The 21,685-nt window shown below is 45.4% G+C and overlaps 1 protein-coding gene across 1 annotated transcript in view; it reads right to left on the bottom strand.

The window, feature by feature from the left end:
• TTLL1 (tubulin tyrosine ligase like 1) overlaps positions 1–9,210 on the bottom strand; it is a 52,496-nt gene extending 43,286 nt beyond the window's left edge. Inside the window, exons 1-2 of the mRNA XM_044277849.1 lie at positions 9,097–9,210; positions 8,191–8,307 (exon numbers count right to left, since the gene is read on the bottom strand). Coding sequence (XP_044133784.1) covers positions 8,191–8,303 — 113 coding nt within the window. The 5' untranslated portion in view covers positions 8,304–8,307; positions 9,097–9,210. The remainder of the gene's footprint in view (positions 1–8,190; positions 8,308–9,096) is intronic.
• Between the last annotated feature and the right edge of the window lie 12,475 nt (positions 9,211–21,685).

Raw genomic sequence — 21,685 nt, 5'->3', positions numbered from 1 at the left:
CCCGCTTGTACGTTATACGGGCCGACTCTGTGAGCCCTCTCAATTTTGCAGGTAATGTCTAGGCCCAGTGCTTCTGGAATTTCTCTGGCGCAGATTAATTCTAAGTCTTTTGGCATTACTGCTTCAGGGAGACCTATTATTCTCAAATTACTTATGCGAGAGCGATTCTCCAGATCATCTACCTTATCCCATAGTCTGGCATTTTCCGTCAGAGCCCTTTTGAGTTGCCTGGGTACCTCCTCATATTCACCCTCCATCTCCTCCATTCTTGCCTCCAGCGTCTCCAGTCGCGTGTCATGCTGCGCGACCTCTGCCTTCAGCTCATTAAAAGAAATCACCACTGTGGATGCTAGGGCTTCTTGCAGGTCAGGTAAGATCCTCGCCGCTACTTCCACCGCTAAGAACTTATAGTCGATGGCTAGCCTCTCATCGCTAGTAGTAGTCAGGTCACCTGCATCATTGCTCTGCTCAGATTGTGACAAATCCGGAGCTTCTTCCTCTGGCGGCTGCGCCATTTTAACATCAGTTGGCGCCTTCCCAGGCTTAGCTGCCGTTTTCTTCGATTTGCTCCCCATTTGCGTCACGTATCGGTCCATCCACCGACTCTGTGTGTCAGCAGTCACTCGATTACCCGAGTTGTGCCACTTAATTGGTCGGTTTGTCAGGGATTTTTAAAGTTTTCGATGTCTGTCAGAGCGGAGCTCTTAGTGCGCACCTCTCATCGCGTTGGCGCCGGAACCGGAAGCCGTTTTCTAGTTGTTCAAGCCACATGGATAGAGACCTGGCTATGTAGGTAGCCACTATACCTGGCCTCAACATGGCTGTGTTGGTCTCCCAGGATTTTTTCAACAACCTATCACATCGGTTCTTTAAGAAGACCCATGTCTTCAAACAGAAGTGATTTTCAGTCTTATCCCAACAAGCAGAATCTTCCTCAGTGAAGGGGTACTTCCTTTTAAAGGCTGTGGAGATATTTGACTTTTTCTCTGGTTCCTTCCACTCAATTATAATTTTTTTATGTTATCATGAATAGGGAACACTTTTCTTTTTATCCCCTAATCCTTTAAACATGGCGTCCTGCACTGAATGAGTCTCCTTCACATCATCCAGCTGCATACTTGACAGTCTAGTCTTAAGAAGAAAATCAGTATCTTCAGGGAAGCATAATGGACGCCTGAGCCATCCTCTGAAGATTCTTTGTCCTCCTATGAATAAATTTCTCTCATCCAATTCATCTTGAGCTTCCACAGGTTCTTGGCTCTTTGAGGAACATGGACATGGCAAAACGGGATTTAATCTAAGGTCGATAGCAAAGTTCACTTCATCCCGTGCAAATGCTGTCCAGAAAGGATAGGGATTCCTCAGTTACCACCTTCTCTGTGAACTTAGAACATAGGGGCTTCTTACAGGTAGAAAATAGGGTTTTTCTACAGATGCCACATTTCTTCCCAGATGTCTTACTGTCCACTCACCTAGAACGGAGGGTTCTCAGGTCTAAAAAATACAACAAAATAGAGGGAATAAGCTCTTTGAATTTCCAGGAAAAAAATTGCTCACCTATCCCCAGGGAGGGGAAGAGGGACACCACCGGTGAAAAGTATATACACCCTAAGTGCCTAAATTCACGATAGTATAAATCAGGCATGCCCAACCTGCGGCCCCCCAGCTGTTGCAAAACTACAACCAGCATGCTTAGACAGCCTACAGCTATTAGGGCATGCTGGGAGTTGTAGTTTTGCAACAGCTGGAGGGTCGAAAGTTGAGCATCCCTGGTATAAATAATACATTTATACCATAATTCAAGGTTTACTGGGCTGAGGGCCTTGGCAGGATCTGCAAATTTGCGTGAAGAATCAGATGAATCCTGTGCCGACATCCTAGTGGAAGGCACACAGCGGAATCAGGGTCACGTGCTGAAAGGTAACAACAAGCGGATGTGTTCCGCTTAATTCCTCCTCCCGCGCTCCTGGGTGATTTCACTTCCAGTGTGACGACTCCAAACCAGATTCCCCGCCCTGTATGCGGCCAATCCTGTAAGCACACGGCTTGTATTAAGGGCTACCTTCAACAGAAGGACTTGTGCCAAGAACAGGGAAGGAGAGCACACGCTCAACCCGGAGCCCCTGTTCTCCCAAACAGGGGGAAGCAAGACTGGGCAAGAGCAAATATCCATAGGACTTCCACACATCCCTTAAGGAACAGGAAACGAAAACTGAACTACTGTAGGTAAGAGGAGGAGGATTTTTATTTTGGACTTCTACGTTGTTTCCTGTCCCTCGAGAGGCGGGGAGATCTTCATATGGTGCCGTTGTGGAGGAGTAAGGGAAACCAGTGTTGAAATGCCAGTCTTTGATACATCAGGCTTCACAGTGTTTTTTGTAGTTGGTCTCCCTAAGATCAGCTATTGTTTTGTTTGAGTAGTCTCCAAGGCATTGCTCCCGGTTTGCCAGAATCCTGCTCCACACTGATGAGGGGCAACACCCCGAAACAGCTGTCTGTGGATGGATAACTGGCTTAGATCTTCCCCTGTCACATCCTTAAGGCTTGTAAAAGAGCTGGATCTTGAAATAGGGGCCACTTAATATGGTGGATCTGGTGATCTCTACAATGGGGACACCCCTTTGCTTGGTTTTCCTTTCTTTGAGGGATATCTGTCTTTCAGTTATTTTGCATATTACTGTTTCCCAGGGAGCTTTGCACTTTGGATTGCTGTGTTGAGACTCATAAATGAGGCTCCACAGTGTTTTTTGTAGTTGGTCTCCCTAAGATCAGCTATTGTTTTGTTTGAATAGTCTTTCATACACGACCCACGTTGCTTGATACATTTGGTACATCTTTAAACATGACATTTTTGTGTAGAGATGTTACTTCAGTTTTTCTACTCCACCCTCCTACTGGAATATGAGTCTGTCTTTTTTTGCAACTAAAAAGTTGCAGTTGATAAATCTAGCCTAAATCAGCTAGCCTGGCAAACCAAACCCAAACCAGTCTCTAACTAGAGTGGATGGTGGCCAGTTTCACATATGCAATAACCCTTAAGGACCCCCGCCGTACATATACGGCGCTGGTGGACGTCACTTAAGGACCAGTGCCGTAAATGTATGGCGAGCTGATCAGGGGGGCGCAGGAGCTGCGCTCACCCAATCAGTGGCATGGAGCCAGCAGTCACTGACAGCTGGGCCCCTGCTGCATACGCCAGCATCAGTGAAAGCACAAATGTGCCCCTACATAAAACAATCGGGCAAAAAAAAAAAAAAAAACTATTGCTCTCAGAATATGGAGACAATAAAACATGATTTTTTTTGTTTAAAAAATGCTTTCATTGTGTTAAAAGTGAAAAAAATAGTATACATATTAGGTATTGCCATGTCCATAACGACCTGTTGTACAAAAATATCACATGACCTAACCCCTCAGGTGAACACCATAAAAGATAAAAATAAAAACGGTGTAAAAAAAGCCCTTTTTTGTCACCTTACATCACAAATAAAGTGCAATACCAAGCGATCAAAAAGCCATACGCACCTCAAAATAGTACCAATAAAACCATCATCTTATCCGGCAAAAAATGAGACCCTACCTAAGACAATTGCACAAAAAATAAAAATAACTATGGCTCCCAGAATATGGAGAAATTGACATTTTGAAAATTGCACATTTTTCTGAATTTTTGGTAAATTTGGTATTTTTTTTATAAATAAAAATGAAATATTTTGACTCAAATTTACCACTGTCATGAAAAACAATATGTGATGAGAAAAGAATCTCAGAATGGCCTGGATAAGTAAAAGCGTTTTTAAATTATCGCCACATAAAGTGACATGTCAGATTTGCATAAAATGGTCTGGTCCTTAAAGGGGTTATGCACTTTCATTTAACTGATGATCTATCCTCTGGATAGTTCATCAGCTTCTGATCAGCTGTTTGAGAAGGTAGCGGCGCTCCAGCAGCGCCGCGGCCTTCTCACTGTTTACCGCTGGCCCACTGACGTCACGACTTGTATCAACTAGCGTGGGCGGGGCTAAGCTCCATTCAAGTGAACAGAACTTAGTCGCGCCCACACTAGTTGATACTAGTCGTCATGTCAGTGGGCCGGCGGTAAATAGTGAGAAGGCCGCGGCGCTGCTGGAGCGCCGCTACCTTCTCAAACAGCTGATCGGCGGGGGTCCCGGGTGTCGGACCCCCGCCGATCAGAAGCTGATGATCTATCCAGAGGACAGATCATCAGTTAAATGAAAGTGCAGAACCCCTTTAAGGTGAAAAATGGCAGGGTCCTGAAGGAGTTAAAGGGAACCTGTCACATAGAACATGGTGTCTGAGCTGCAGGCAGCAGGTTATAGAGCAGGAGGAGCTGAGCAGATTGATATACAGTTTTATGGGAAAATATTCAGAATCATTTATTCATTTATATCCCTGCTCATTCTGGGCTTTGAAGTCCAGGAGGCGGTCCTATCAGTGATTGACAGCTGTGTATACACAGTCACAGAGGGAAGGCTGTCTATCACTGATAAGACCGACTCGTTGACTTCAAGGCCCAGAATGAGCAGGGATATAAATGTATAAAATACAAGTTAGGTCCCTTTCACACGAGCGAGTTTTCCGCGCGGGTGCAATGCGTGACGTGAACGCATAGCACCAGCACTGAATCCTGACCCATTCATTTCAATGGGTCTGTGTACATGAGCGTTGTTTTTCACGCATCAGTTCTGCGTTGCGTGAAAATCGCAGCATGTTCTATATTCTGCGTTTTTCACGCAGCCCTGGCCCCATAGAAGTGAATGGGGCTGCGTGAAAAACGCATTGCATCCTCAAGCAAGTGCGGGTGCGATGCGTTTTTCACTGATGGGTGCTAAGAGATGTTGTTTGTAAACATTCAGTTTTTTATCACGCGCGTGAAAAACGCATCAAAACGCATTGCACCCGCGCGGAAAAAAATGAACAACTAAACGCAATCGCAGACAAAACTGACTGAACTTGCTTGCAAAATAGTGCGAGTTTCACTGAACGCACTCTGAACGCATCCGGCCCCAATCCGCAACGCCCGTGTGAAACCAGCCTTATACTGAATCTTTTCCCATAAAACTATATATAAATCTGCTCAGCTCCTCCTGCTCTATAACTGCTGCCTGCAGCTCAGATAACAAGTTCAAGGTGACAGATTCCCTTTAATGCTAAAGAGCAGGCTGTTCTGGTGGAGAGACAACCTGTCTGAGTTCATCGTATCTGACAGAGCACCGTCATAGCCCATTAAGTATAATGGGATCCGGCCTGACTAAGCCTGTGCTCATGCTAGTTTTTGTCCGGACGGATTCCATTATAGTCAATGGGCTCCGGCGGTGAACGGCCAGATATGGTGAACTCACACATATGTGAAAGAAAGTAGCCTAAGAAAGTTGCAGAACTTAGTTGTGTCTAAGCCTAAAGTCTGTCTAGAAAGTGGCGTGAATTGGAGCAGGGGTAGGGTTTATCAAGAAAGGGGCATTGCCTAAAATTCGCCATTCTGTGCCATAATTGAGCCACAATTCTGGCCTAAAATTCTGTCTCTTAGTAAACCAACCAATGGTTGGTACAAAGTCAGAGAAAATTGTCTGTTCCTTCACCATATTTATCATCCAGCCTGGACCTAAATCTGGTGCAGGTCTAGACTGACTGTCTAAGCTTACATCATCTATAGCAGGGGTGCAGGGGCGACACAGAAATCATTGGGCCTCATAGCAAGAATTTAAATTGGGACCCCATGCCCTTTCCTAGTTCCTCCTACTATGCGCCCTGGCTCCTCTCACTACCCTCCCTAACTTCTCCCCTGCCCCACCTCATGCAGCAGTACTCACGCCCGAACCCAACAGACCCATTATAGTGAATGGGATCTGGTAGGTCCCGGCAGTGTTCAGCATATATTGACGTAATACCACCCAACTTTCCTGCTGTCCAGCAAGGCACATGCACATGAGAAAAGACATGAGAAAAGTGTGAGGAAGTGGGTGCCTCCCTTCCCCCGAGTCATGCAGGATAGCTGGGAGACACTGACATTACTTGCTATCCTGCATGACACATGCGCAGAGACAGGAGTCTCTGGGAAAGCTGGGTGAACCCCTCCGCCCTGCCTTTCCATGTTCTTATTATCTGCATTGATGCCTTGCAGGATAGCAGGAAATCTGAGTGACATTACATGATGTAACAGCACCCAGCTTTTCTGCTGCCCTGAATGGCACATGTAGAGAGACATGAGATATAGTCTGAGAAAGCTGAGTAACACAACTCCCACCTACCCTCATATCTTCTCATGCCTCTGCATTTGTGCCATGCAGGACATCAGGAAAGCGGAGTCACACTAAATAATGTGGTGACAACCGGCTGAATGACATATGTGCAGAGGAATAGTCTGGGAAAGCTGAGTGACCCCTTTCCCCCCCCCCCCAGACAGGAGACGGAGCTAGGAGATGGGAGGCGGGCTAGCAGATGGGAGACAGTTAGGAAGATTGACAGGGGCTTGGACTCTCATCCACTGCGGGCCCCCCTTTCTCACGGGCCCCATAGCAGCTGTGTGGTCTGCCTATATGGTAAGTACGCCATGAGGGATGTCCAACCTGCAGCCCTCCAGCTGTTGTAAAACTACAACTCCCACCATGCCCTGCTGTAGGCTGTCCGGGAATGCTAGGAGTAGTTTTGCAACAGCTGGAGGGCCGCAGGTTGAGCATGCCTGATTAGTAAACCTGGTCTAAAATCTCCTCCTGCTTGTAAGCTAAGGTCCAGAAGTGGATCCTGGCTGCCATTTAACACTTTGAGATGAGCACAAGTCACACAGCTATCTCTTGAAGATGAAAAAGTGTTATTTCAGTGTAAAATGATTAGCATGTAACAATCAGTATTAGTAGAGGAAAGAGACACATAATTGGGGCCTGTATACTGCCATGTGGTGCACCCATATTCTCCGGTATTTTCTAATTCATCAATGTGGCACACACTGGGGGAGATTTATCAAAACTGGTGCAAAGGAAAACTGACCATAGCAACCAATCGGATACCACTTTTCATTTCTTTTGGAAAATGAAAGGCTCCATCTGATCGATTAATGAAGACAGAGGAGCAACTGAGCTACAACAGGGTCTTACTGGTGATACCTCAACTTTTCAGTCACATCGAACCCTGGGCTCCAGAGGCAAAGTACCTGCAGTTTAGCAAACACTTGCATTGGCTTGTATAGCCACAGCAGAAGTTCTAAGGCGCCACCTTGTGGAATCAATCAGAACTGCAGTTCAGAATTGTGAACATAGAAAAATTATCCAAATTTGTATCAGACGGGACAGATGTACAAAAATGTCTGAGTGGGATGAAATTAGATGATGTTTAGATGACAGGAGCAACGCCATACATGTCATAGAGGCAAACAAGGCAGCTGCTATGGACCCATGAAGAAAGGGGCCCCAAATCCTATTCACCGATAAAACTTTACACGTTACTATGTCTGTTTTTCCGGCCGCAAAAAAAAAAAAAAGGATCCATGAATAATGGATTAGAATATGGAAGGCTTCCATTGGTTATCAGTTTTTTTCTCAGTCCCAGACATTGAATGTCTAAGTCTGAACAGCACATGCACTGAATTTCTTGGATTGGGTACACAGATCCATTAAAAAACAGATGAAGGATTATCCCCCCACTGACTTCTATGGGTCTGTGTGCTGTCCATATTTAACACCTGGAGAAGACTCCCTCAGTCCCATAGAAGTGAATTAAGCGGTGGTCGCACATGTGCACTGCTTTTCTATTCATCCATGGGATTCAGAGACCCCCTTTCTTGTGGTTGGGGGGGGTTCCAATGGTCAGAGCTCCAGCAGTCAGCTTCTCAGATCGGGAACCTGACGCCTTACAAAAACAGATGTGTGAAAAGCCTCCAATGACTTGTATGGACTCACATGGACGTAGGGACCCCCTTTCTAGTGACTGGTGGGGATTCCAATGCTCGGAGCCTCGGCAGTCTATTCTGTGGATAAGGGATAAATGATAATAATTGGGAAACCCCCTTAAGGAGGAGGGGCATTTTGCTCTCATCAGCGGACCACTCTCCTCTAGAAGTGAAGCTGTCCAAGGCGCCCTGTAATAAACTGCAGAAGGAGGAGTCCTCCTTTAAGTCTCTATGCACTACGTATAGAACATCCCCAAGTCCATATCCACCCACAGCCATTTTCTTACCAGTAGAAATTCCAGTCATCGCTCTCTGACACCTGGATCCATCCCCGCTTCTCAAAGTTATTAATCAGCACAGACTTCTCGATGTCCGTCACCCACTTCAGTTTTCCAGACATGGCCCTGGATGGCAGACGGAGGTGACATTACTCCAATGAATGCATGCATCTCTCCCCCCATCTAAGAGATGAGCACTGCTGAATCTCTACTTATCTTAACTGTCTTTAAGAGGTTCTCCCATGACTAATGTAAAACATGTAAAACATGTAAATCAGACATCATATAGGACATGACAATCTCTTCCTAATGAAGCTAGAACCAGCCCTGTACCTCACATGGGTCCAGAGATCTCCCTATTCATGGCTGTGATTGCTCAGCTAGATTTATTTGAAGCTGGTAGCTCAGGGAGCGTGTCCTTTCTGCTGCATCTCGTGTAGAATATTTTTCAGGGGACAAGGCTTAATCATTGTTTCACTGATGGAAAGTGGATGTCAGTGGATCTTGTTAAAGCAAGTGCCACATTGCCAGTGCCAGCCAATGTGTGCACACTGCACCAATGCAGCCAAGAGGCCATTACTAGTGTCTGCCAGTGAGCTTACAAGTGCCCACATGAACAGTCCCCCAGATGGCACATTATTTGGGGGTAGTACTAGTATGGTACTGTTATATGAACACTACAAGGGGATATATATATATATATATATATATATATATATATATTCTACAGATAGACGTCCTGATCACTATAAGGGGTTAAACCTCTACCTATGGTTATCTTTCTTGATGACTCCCTCAGGAGAATATATAAAGGGGGTTCCTGAATGAATGCCACTTATATCATTCCTTATAAACGTCTGCACTCTTTAGATCCCAGTATGCGCCCCCTTTAATATCCCCCTATAATATACTCACAGCGGAGGCGCAGCCCTGCAGAGAGAGGAGCAGGTACAGCTGAACACATCCACTTCCGGGTCATCTCCATGGTAACCGACGCAGCCCGCACGGTACGGTGTAGCTCAAGTGCGGCCCCTCCCCCTGCAGCTCTCAGCCGTCATCCAGCTGCATAATGAGCAATGGCCATAAAGGCTCTCAGTTCCTATGTCTGTACTGTATACGTAAATCAGCTCTCGCCACCTAGCGGTGTTTGGGTGTAATAGCAAAAAAAAAAAAAATGAAGTAAGAAATCTTTACTTATTATTGGTTCTCAAACAGGGTATCCAGGATTCTGTAAATAAAGCGTCACCATTGCACGATGATTGCACAATGAAAAGTTCCAGTAAACTCTTTTGTGCTGCTTTCATTTTCCAAAGGGCGATTATCTGGTAGTGAACTAGTAAAATGCTCATTATGCGGACCCCAAATAAAAATAACTCATCGCCTCCATTTGATGACGTCGCGGTGAACACTCAGGACAGGACCTGCCACACATTATCAAACTGGAGCGCAGGTCCTGTTCTGGGTGTTCACCGCGGCGTGATCAAATGGATGAGGTGAGCTTTTTTTTTTTTTGCACAAGCAAAGAAGTGGGGGGCACTAATGGGGGCATTACTATAACTGGGGGCACTAATGGGAGCATTAAAGGGGTTATCCAATACTATAAACTGTCCCCCCTCACTGGGAATATACTGTGTTGGGGAGGGGGAACTGGCCAATGGCAGGCGGTGACAGTGCCTGTCCCCGCCTGCCATTGGCTGCTCCCCCCGACAGCGAAGGTTTTCATTCGCGCACGGGGAGAATCAGCGCGGTGCGGCGACCGGGAGCGGCACAGGTAGCCAGCTAAGTATATTCCCTGTAAGGGGCCCAGCACATGGGAGGCAGTTTATGGTATTGGCTAACCCCTTTAAAGGGATTCTGTCATCAGATTTGTGCCCTATAAGCTAAACATATGCCCATGTCCGTACTAATAACATGAATCCTAAACTGCCATTATTAAACCTGCTTGTGGCTCTATTAGCCCAAAAAACTGGTTTTTATAAGCTGTCACTCACCTACCTAAGGTGCCCAAGGGGTTTTACGTTAATCCAGGTTGCCCGTCTGCACCCCTCGCCATCTGGTACCCAGCGCCGCCTTCCTCACCTCAGCGCCGCCTCCTCAATCCACCCGTCCCTCTGCCAGATCCTGCGTCCAGCCGGACTCCTGGCAGCGGCTTCGTTGAGCGAAGTGCGCATGCGCATCAGGCCGGCGCATGTGCACTTCGCTCAATGAAGCCGCTGCCAGGAGTCCGTGGCGCTTCAGGCTGAGCCTAGTGCGCAGGCGCAGGATCTGGCAGAGGGACGGGTGGATTGAGGAGGCGGCGCTGAGGTGAGGAAGGCGGCGCTGGGTACCAGACGGCGAGGGGTGCAGGCAGGCAACCTGGATTAATGTAAAACCCCTTGGGCACCTTAGGTAGGCGAGTGACAGCTTATAAAAACCAGTTTTTTGGGCTAATAGAGCCACAAGCAGGTTTAATAATGGCAGTTTAGGATTCATGTTATTAGTACGGACATGGGCATATGTTTAGCTTATAGGGCACAAATCTGATGACAGAGTCCCTTTAATATTACTGGGGGGCACTAATGGGGGCATTATTAATTCTGGGGAGCAATAATGGAGGCATTACTATTACTGGGGCACTAATGGGGGCATTATTAATACTGGGAGCCACATTATGACATAGCGACCTAACGCCCCATGTTAAGCCACACCCCCACAACCACACCCCTTTTGGGGTGTTGCTTAAGCTGGCTGGTATTTTTTGTTGGGAAAGGTGGCTAACCTAGCTGCTGGCGAACAATGATTTAGTATGGGGATGAGAGATGGCATTACCGATCGATCACTCCTCCCCATACTGTGGAGGAGATCGATGCATGTAATAACATCGGTCTCCTCCATTGACAAGCAGTGGCCTATCGGGAAGGAGTGCTGCTGTATCGTCCCTTCTAAAGGGACCTTTTACTATCAGCGTGGAGGTCGGCCCTAGGGCCCAGATAATCTCATCTGATGTGCTGCAATGCAATCTAGCCTGAGATCCCACAGCTAGATCCAATACATCAAGTAGTCCTGTACTGCATAATATCGAGTGTAGATTTAACCCATTCATGACGCGGAGATTCGTTTTTTACTCCTTGCTTTCTCTGAGCCATAACTTTTTTATTTTTCCGTTCACATAGCTATATGGGGCTTGTTTTTTGTGGGGAAAGTTGTAATTCTAATGGAACCATTTAATGGGGCTATCCAGGATTTTGATATTGGTGCTCTTTCCTCAGGATCATCAATATTACATTGGCAGGGTTTTGAGTCCCGCCAACGCAGTCGATCAGCTATTTTATGAAGCCGCGACAATCACTGGAGCTCTATTGACTTGAATGGGGCTGAGCTGCAGCTAGGCCATGTGACCAATGTACAGTAACATCACTGGCCTAGGCCCTAACAGCAAATCGCAGGGTCCCGGGAGTCGTACTCCCGCCGTTTCGATATTGATGACTTATCCTGAGCTATATGTTTTTGCTATATGTAGTTGGTAAATTCGGGACATGTAAGCCTCGTCGCCAGGAATGCACTACACCTGACCAGGATGCCTATTTATGGGTGGAGCTTAGAAATCCCCACCCATTTTTGGCTTGGGACTGCTAGGACTGTCTGTGAACAGTACGGACAGCCTCAGCAAATTTGGGACTGTTGGCAACTATGGGGGAGAATTATCAAAATGGTGTAAAGGGAAACTGGCTTAGTTGCCCATAGCAACCAATCAGATTCCATCTTTCTTTTTCCACAGGAGCTCTAAAAAATGAAAGGTGGAATCTGATTGGTTGCTATGGGCAACTGAGCCAGTTCTACTTTACACCAGTTTTGATAAATTTCCTATGTGTGTAGCTCCTGGGTTCTAGCAACCTCTGTCATTCCAGCTGTTAAACTACAACTCCCAGCATGCTCTATTCACTTCTATAAACAGCCAAGCAAGTATGCATGCTGAAGTGAATTGTACTGACAGCATTGTGTGAGTACGGTGTCAGGCAGGGACACACAGCATTATAAATCATTATAATGCCCTGAGGTCTTCAGGCCGGGAAATAACTCTCCCACATGGATCATGTGAACACGCACGTCTAAAACTAGCCTTAGGCCTTGGGTACTACTGCTAATTCTGTACCCTGTCCCAACATCTGTTGTCATGGACAAGAATTGGGCACGTTGTATTTTAAAGGGGTTTTCCAGGAGTTCTATCGATGACCAATCCTTGGGATAGGTCCCAAGAAAGGAGATGGAGGCAGCATATCCGGTACAAAAATCCCTTTAATGGGAACCGCCAAGTGAACAAGCGTGCACGCTTGTTCACTTGGCGGTTCCCATTAAAGGGATTTTTGTACCGGATATGCTGCCTCCATCTTCTTTCTTGGGACTTGTTACGTAGGACCCCTGATGAATCTTGGACTCCAGGTAGGCTGTTGCATGCCGGATGACCTCGAGATCTGGTGAGTGCGATTCCACAACTATTTTTTTGTTACAATCCTTGGGATAGGTCATCAATAGTGTTGAGCGAACTTATGGTTTCAAGTTCGGCGTACAAGGTTCGGGTTATCTAAGAATTCCTCTACCACGGACTATAAGTTATGGTGGTCCGTGGTAGCGGAATCCACAACGGAATTCTTAGATAACCTGAACCTTATACGCCAAACTTGAAACCATAAGTTCACTCAGCACTAGTCACCAATAGAGATGAGTGAAGTTCAGAAAAATTCAATTTGGCTGCTTCGCCGAATTTCACAAAGAAATTTGATTTGTGACAAAGCGCATTCCTTTGTATGTAGTGTCCTTTGTATGACGTCATCACGTTGGCTAGGCACGGTGACGCCCTTGCGAGATTTCACGCGGTTTCTGCAATCAAGATGGCTGTGACAGCCTCTTTGAGCGCAAATGGATAAGGTATGTATTTTTTTTAGCGCCATTTCAGGAAAAATAGATCTGTTGCCACAAAGCACGGCGAATTGAATGTTTCCTGAAATTCAGATCGAAGTCCACTTTGGATACTAGTCAACGATATCAGATCGGCGGGGTACAACACCCAGCACGGAGGCTGCAGCATTTACCAAAGAGAGCCGTGGCCTCCTCGCAGCTCACCGAGCACAGCGCCGTACATTGTAGAGTGGCTGTGTTTGGTATTGCAGCTCAGCCCCATTCACTGGAATAAACTTGCATGCACTGGAGACCCAAGAGTGCATGTTTATGGAGAGTATTTCATTGATTTGGGCTGAGTTGTAAGATCAGAACCTGGCGCTGTGTCACAGAAAAGCCAACAACATAAGCAGCTACCAGACACTTTTGACGCCATTTATCAGAATTTGGACAAATTCTAACAGGTCTATTCCCTGTTTCTTTTTTCGGGTATCCCCGTAGCTTGCTGAACCTGTCACAAATGGCACACACTGTGACAAGTATCTCATATATGGCAGCTTTCCAGCTTCCAGCCTGACTATGTTCAGAGGCGGCAGGGAGGTTGTCACTGCTTTGTCCCTACATGACAACAACCCACAGGGGGAGGTGCAGGCTATCTCCACCCCAAGACTTGAAATCCGGTAAAGTGAAAGTCAGCTCATTACCACCGCCTGCAAGTGACGCTGCTGTGAGTACCCTCTTCAGCTGTACAAGCTCCTATATATCATGTACAATATATACAATATACCGTATATATATTGCCTGGATCACAGGATAACACTGTAATCCTCCTCTTCTATCTCTTCCAGGGCAGCTGTCGCTTCCACCCAAACAATAAGGTAAATGTGTGCAATTTCCAAAATGTTGCAAAATTGTTGTATCTTTGTAGCTTTTTATGCTATTATGTTTGCATCTATTGTATGTCGATGGTATAATACTGCTCTCTGGGAAGGTTGTTTTAGAGTTATCTGGCAATGAACAGGTTAACAGTGTTTTGTGTTGTTGTTTTTTGCCCCCCCCCATGCTTGGTGGAGAAATTCTACCTTGCTAGTTAATTGCATGTATTACTATTATTATGGTGTGTTATGTTAGTTTTTACATGGCGGGACCTCAAACCCCAAACAATCGAGTGTAAACAGAAAATGGAAAACAGCCATTATGCGATAATCATCTCCTGACGACGCAGATTTCCTTTGTCTTTTGCAAAACACTCAACACGTGCGGGAGGTTCCTTGTCCCACGTCTCAGTGTTGTTTAAATGACTAGGAAGTGACAAGCGTTCAAAAAAAACTAAATCGGTAACGTAGATCCAACCTTTTGTCGAGGTGACAAAGCTGCCCGTGCTGAGGGTGGGGCCTAAGGTAGCCTGGCACGTGAGGCTTGTGACTAGCACAAATTGTATAGAACTGTTTCATTACTGTTAATGCAGCGGTATTATTTGAACACCGTATGGCATTTTTTTTAACTTAGGCATTGTGTGGCATTGCTATTTAGACAATGGGGCACCTTTTACTAAGGGACTTAGGCCTCTTGCTCACGACCGTATGTATTTTTCAGTCCACAAAAAACGGATCCGCAAAAAATACGAATGACATTCATGTGCATTCTGTATTTTGAGGAACGGAACAGCCGGCCCCTAATAGAACAGTACTACCCTTGTCCAAAATGCGGACAATAATAGGACATGTTCTATTTTTTGGCGGAACAGAATACGGACATACGGAAACTAAATAACTTCAGTTTTTTTTGCTGACCCATTGAAGTGAATGGTTTTTCATATGGTTTGCGGACCATATGAGAAACCAAAATGGAACGGACACGGAAAGAAATTATGTTCATGTGCAAGAGGCCTTAGACGTAAAAAGTATTGTAAGTCCCTTTTTCTTTCCAGCCGTTTTTGCGCCATGTACACCAGTTGGGTGTGATAGGGGTGAGGCGTGTCAGGGGCTGGAACTTCAGGCCCGGCAAATTTACTTACATTTGCACCTAGAAACAGGCGCAAATGTTAGCTAAAAACAACACCAGCCTTTTTTTACTCCAGGCACATGGACTGGCACAGATGCGCCTTATTTATGACGAAAAGGGGGTCAGTCAGCACATCCCAATGCGCAGGTGCGCGCTGCCATGGCTAGAAACATAGAGAAAAACACACAATGCAACAGCACTCTGCAAACACAAATAAAGAACAATAATGCCATAGTAATAGAAAATATCCTGGTGCTAATGCTCCACTTATTTAGTAAATTTGAGATTCTTGGCAAATACATTTTGTACAAAATGATTTGGGCCCGTCTGCCAAACGTCAAGGCGATCTCTGTAAGACGGGAACCTAACACTAAATGCTACCTGTTATGCGCTAGAACGGCCACCATAAAAGTCAGGGAGTACAGGTTCCACATGCATGCTGGGTCCTCTCTGTTGCATTGCTAGTAGTAAATGTGTCCCAGTGTGCAGTATATTATTTTTGCAGTGTATGGTTGTGGCAACATAGTCTAGTGTTGCTATTTAAGCAACTCTATGGAATTCTTATTTGGCCATGTGTGGCACAGTTATTTGGGCACATTAATGGATGTTGCTTATAATTAGGAACTGTGTGGTACGATGATTTGTACGCTGTACACCATATGGGAGGACAGATACTACCAAACAAGGCTTAAAGGAGTTGTCTCATCTCAGACACTGGTGGCATATCGCTGTCCCACCTCTAGGACCTTCTCCTACCTCCAGAATGGGTCCCCCGTGCAAGCGTGGCCACACTCCTTTCACAGCTATGGGAGTTACGAAAATAGTCAAGCACTGGTTTGGCCATTTCCAGAGGTGAATGGAGAGGTGTCCATCGATGCACCATGTGCTCCCCATTCACTGCTATCGGACTTCCAAAAATAAGTGAGCGAGCTCGCTGACTTATTTTTGGAACTCCTATAGCGGATAATGGAGAGCACGCAGCACATTTGCAGTGCGCGCTCCTTCACTTTGGGGGGCCCCTTCTGGAGACAAGAGCAGGTCCTAGTGATATGCCACCAATGTCTGAGATGGGTATAACACTTTAAAGGGGTTGTCTCACTTCAGCTGATGGCATTTATCATGTAGAGAAAGTTATTAATACAAGGCACTTACTAATGTATTGTGATTGTCCATATTGCCACCTTTGCTGACTAGATTCATTTTTCCATCACATTGAACACTGCTCGTTTCCATGGTTACGACCACTCTGCAATCCATCAGTGACGGCCGTGCTTGCACACTAAGGGAAAAAAACACTAGACCAGTGATGGCTAACCTTGGCACTCCAGCTGTGGTAAAACTACAACTCCCAAGATGCCCCCGTTGCTGGCTGCTCTCAGAACTCTATAGAAATAAATGGAGCATGCTGGGAGTCGTAGTTTCACCACAGCTGGAGTGCCAAGGTTAGCCATCCCTGCACTAGACTATGTGCAGTGCCACGGTCCCTGCCACCAGAGAGGCTGGCACTTTTTTCTATCGAGTGCAAGCACGAACACTACTGCTGGATTGCAGGGTGGTTGTAACCATGGAAATGAGCAGTGTTTAATGTGAGGGGAAAATGAATCAAGGCAGCAAAGGAAGCAAGATGGACAATGACAATACATTAGTAAGTGCCTTGTATTAACTTTCTCTACATAATAAATGCCACTTGCTGAAATGAGACACCCCTTTAATTCAAGGCCTGACCTGGGAAGCCCCATGACCCGTACAAAGCATCTTTGATATTTTTCTTTCTGAGTACTGTAGTCGGGGTCCCCATTATTTGAGCAATCACTTTTATGTAATGATGATGGACAAAGTATTTGAGAAAGTTTTCCAGGGATTAAAGGTTCATGCACAAGGTCTTATTAGGGCTCCAGCATACTAGGACCCATAAAAAGGCACTTATAGATTTCTGTATGCGGCGGTATTTGTCCGGCCAAAATTCAGCATTTGTGCTAGAAAGCGGCCGGAACTGTAGACTCCATAAATGAAGGATACAGTGACATCCAGCAGGTTGTCCACTTTCGTAGCACAGCTGTGAATGTACCTGCACAGAACGGCGAGAATTGTTGTTTCACAACGATTGGAGAACCACAGATTGGAAGCAAAAAATGTTGTGACCGTTGTAGATATTGGGTCAAAAGTCCACAGAAAATGCATATTAATTTCAGTTGGTGCCCAGCATTACTTTGTTTTTCCTACAGCGCCACATGTGCACTGCAGCTGATAACAGCTGATACTAGCTGGAGACTTCCCATGATCAGGAGGGCGCACCCTGCTGGAATCTCACACTTTGGACTCATGCACACGAACGTATTTTTATTTTTATTTTTGCTGACCATAGGCAGGACCATTTATTTTAATAGGTCCGCAAAAAAAAAACGGAAGTTACTCCGTGTTCATTCCGTTTCATTATTTCCATTCCGCAAAAAATAGAACATGTCCTATTATTGTCTGCTTTACAGACAAGTATAGGACTGTTCTGTTAGGGGCCAGCTGTTCCGTTCTGCAAAATAAGGAATGCACACAGACGTCATCCGTATTTTTTTCTGATCCATTTTTGTGGAACGCAAAATACATACGGTCGTGTGCATGAGCCCTTTAAGGGAGATTTATTAAACCTGGTGTGTAGGAAAACTGGCTTAGTTGCCCATTGCAACTAATCAGGCTCCATCTTTCATTTTCCAAAGAAGCTCTGAAAAATGAAAGGTGGACTCTAACTGGTTATTATGGGCAACTAAACCTGTTTTCCTTTACATGAGTTTTTACAAATCTCCCCGTTTTTGGTTAAACAATTGACTTTATTCCTTTCCCACTCTGAGGTACAGCACGCTTGGTTGTTACGGTCACTTTCAGGGATACAATACGCTTGGAGGTTACAGTCACTTTCAGGGATACAATACGCTTGGAGGTTACAGTCACTTTCAGGCATACAATACGCGTGGTGGTTACAGTCACTTTCAGGGATACAATCTGCTTAATGGATACATTTTCAGGCAAACAATACGCTTGTTGGTTACAGTCACTTTTATGGATACAATACGCTTGGATATTAAGTCACTTTCAGGGATACAATACGCTTGGTGGTTACAGTCACTTTCAGGGATACAATACGCTTGGTGGTTACAGTCACTTTCAGGGATACAATATGCTTGGTGGTTACAGTCACTTTCAGGGATACAATCTGCTTGGTGGTTACAGTCACTTTCAGGGATACAATCTGCTTGGTGGTTACAGTCACTTTCAGGGATACAATCTGCTTGGTGGTTACAGTCACTTTCGGGGATACAGTATGCTTGGTGGTGTAGGAGGGTTCAAGGGATGATCATGGATGATAGATATGTGTCACTGAGGTTCCTGGCCTTGGTGAAGTAAGAGCTGGTTTCATGTGTTAGCAGCAGTTGCTGTATGACACATTGCTGTTTAGTATGGCTGTATAGCTGATCCGTGACGGCTCTTACTGGGAGTAGTCAAAGTGATGGATGGGTGACTACTCCCTACGTTCCAGGCCGGGTCTTGGCTTTGGGCTATAAAACACAGGCAGCACTGTCAGGTAGTGTGGATTACTCCTCTCTGACAGTGGTGCTCTGTCAGTCTCTGTGTTGGGACCTAGGAGTTTGGGCCTGGATTAAGGCCTGCTACCTTGTTGGTGTGAAAGCAGGTGGATTCTGCTTTGTCCAAGGGCTTCCTCTTAGCTGCATGGTGTGAACGAACACCAGAATCACAAGGTGACTTTTTTCCTTGAAACTGACTTTTTGTTTTGTCATTTACTTAATGTGTGAATAAACGCTTTATTCAAAGACTTTGTTGTTGCTTCTATACTGCGTCCGCTGACCTGCCTACCAGAGCGAATCCCCACAGTGGTCACAGTCACTTTCAGGGATACAATATGCTTGGTGGTTACAATCACTTTCAGGGGTTCTATACACTTAGTGGGTGCATCTCACACTTGGTGGGTTATTATTCTTGAACAGTTGTTTAACACAAACTGGTGTCATTATTGGGGCCCAGAGGCCTGTGTGCTATACCACTAGGTCCCCAAAGCATCAGGTTCTACTCAATATGGCTGACAGCTTATGATGCAACCTTCCATGCCAATGGGAGGCTACTCACCCTTAGGTCATATGTACACGGTGCGTAATTGCTAAGTAGATGGGATTTTCAAAATACATTGTGGTGTAGATTTTGAAATCTGCAGAGTATAAATTGTTTGTGCACATTTCGCACTTTGCAATGCAAAGGTTGAAATCTGGAGCAATTACACATCAAAATCTGTGACCAAATCCTGTTTTTGGTACGGATTTGGCGCAAAACGCAGCTAAATCATAACGAAAATCGCCATAAACTACGCTGCCGCATGCATATACCCTTACAGGCTGGTCTCAGGGATCCTGCAACGTGAGATGGATCTGCCCATACATAACAACCCCAGTGACTGTGTACACTCACTACTTGTTTTTATGTGGCGGAGCAGGACTCGGCACAGACTGCCACACCCAGACATATCCTGGTGCCTGCGCAGTCCTGCAGCACAGCTGTCAACAAACTGATTTCTGCTTTTCAAAATGATCAATGTCACTCGCGTATCTGATGAAAGCTATGATGACGCTTTGCTGGTCTGTTCTTATAACTGTTGGACGGTTGTGAAATTTCGTTTCTTACATTTTCAGTTCCTGTTTTTCTCTTTGGATTCACCGTGTCATTAGCCGTATTTAAAGGGCCACTGGCCCTAAAGTCATTGGCTTTACGAGCTGATACCATCATTCACTCATATCTAAGGGTTCCTAGAAGTGATGTGTGACATTTCCGGTGCTGATAACAGTGAACAATAGATCGCATTTAGATAGATAGCCTGTAGGCAGTGTCGGACTGGGGTGCCTAGGGTCCGCCAGTAAGATTCATTCTGAGGGCCCACTGTACAGCTACATGGAAATACTACCTGCTCACACAGCGACAGGCAACAGCAAGACGCTCAAGATGGTTGATTGAGGTCCCGTCAGTGAAGAAGTTCCCTGGAGAAACGGGAAAATGGCTGGTGTGTCTCTGGGCCTAAAATACTTCTCTGCCACCCAATGCCTCTAGAATAATAAACTGCGTGGTCTCTTACATAATATACCCATTTTCTTTTACGGATGCATAGGCTAGTTGACATGCCTATTCATATGTACTGTGCCAGGTGCCACTTTTGCAGGGGGTGGGAGAATGGAGGCCCACCGGGGATTCCCCTGTTCCCGTGGGCCAGTCCGAGCCTGCCTGTAGATATAAAGTTGCATTTTCATGATCTGTACAGAGACTTTGTTGTGTTTCAATTGCTCTTCAGATCTCTGTTTGCTGTCATTGAATTGGAACCTTCTTGTTTACATCCATAGGGCTCATGCACACGACCGTATGTATTTTTCTATCCACAAAAACCAGATCCGAATAAAATACGGATGACACATTCCGTATTTTGCAGAACGGAACAGCTGGCCCCTTATAGAACAGTCCTAATGCGGACAATAATAGGACCATGTTTTTGCGGAACGTGCATACTGACATACGGAAAACACTAGTAACTTCAGTTGTTGTTTTTTTGTGGACCCATTGAAATAAATGGTTCCGCAAAAAAAACAGAAAGGACTCCGAAAGAAAATACGTTTGTGTGCATGAGCCCATAGATTGTACACTCCTACAGACCTAATGGGGCACATTTATCAAACTCGCCTGTTTTTAGGCGTAAAATTAGGAAGATTTATTCCATTTGGCTGTCTTTCTTTTGCTGAGTGTTTCTTAAAAGTTGCACAGACGTTGATGAATTAGACTAGTTGTATTTTTATTAGGGCTCATGCACACGAACGTATTTTGTTTCCATGTCCGTTTTTTTGCGGGCTGTATGTGGAAACATTCACCTCAATGGGTCCAAACTGAAATGTGAACAGACACATTTAGGCCTCTTTTACATGAGTGTGACGGATTAGGTCCGGATGCGTTCAGTGAAACTCGCACCATTTTCCAAGCAAGTTCAGTCAGTTTTGTCTGCGATTGCGTTCAGTTGTTCAGTTTTTTCCACGCAGGTGCAATGCAATTTGATGCGTTTTTCACATGCGTGATAAAAAAGTGAAGGTTTACAAACAACATCTCTTAGCAACCATCAGTGAATAACGCATTGCATGCGCACTTGCTTGTGAATTACAATGCGTTTTTCACTGAAGCCCCATTCACTTCTATGGGGCCAGGGCTGTGTGAAAAACACAGAATATAAAACATGCTGAGTTTTTCATGCAACGCAGAACTGATGCATGAAAAAAAAACTCTCATATACACAGACCCATTGAAATGAAATGGTCAGGATTCAGTGTGGGTGGTATGCGTGCACTTCACGCATCGCACCCGCGCAGAAAACTCGCTCGTGTGAAAGAGGCCTTAAATCAATGGGTACGTGTGCTGTCCACAGAAATGAAATATTGAAGAGGCCTCAGTGTGCATTTTGTTTCCGTATGTCCGCATGGCCATGTGCAAAAAAGATCATGTCCTATTCTTGTCAAGGATAGGCATTGTTACAAAGGATCCGCCAAAAAAATTGATGCAATACGGATTTTTTGCAGATCTGGGTTTTGAGGACCGC

The sequence above is a fragment of the Bufo gargarizans genome, chromosome 2 (genome assembly GCF_014858855.1).
Source record: "Bufo gargarizans isolate SCDJY-AF-19 chromosome 2, ASM1485885v1, whole genome shotgun sequence".
In the NCBI taxonomy this organism is placed as follows: Eukaryota; Metazoa; Chordata; class Amphibia; order Anura; family Bufonidae; genus Bufo; species Bufo gargarizans.
This window is presented reverse-complemented; position numbering and strand designations above follow the sequence as displayed.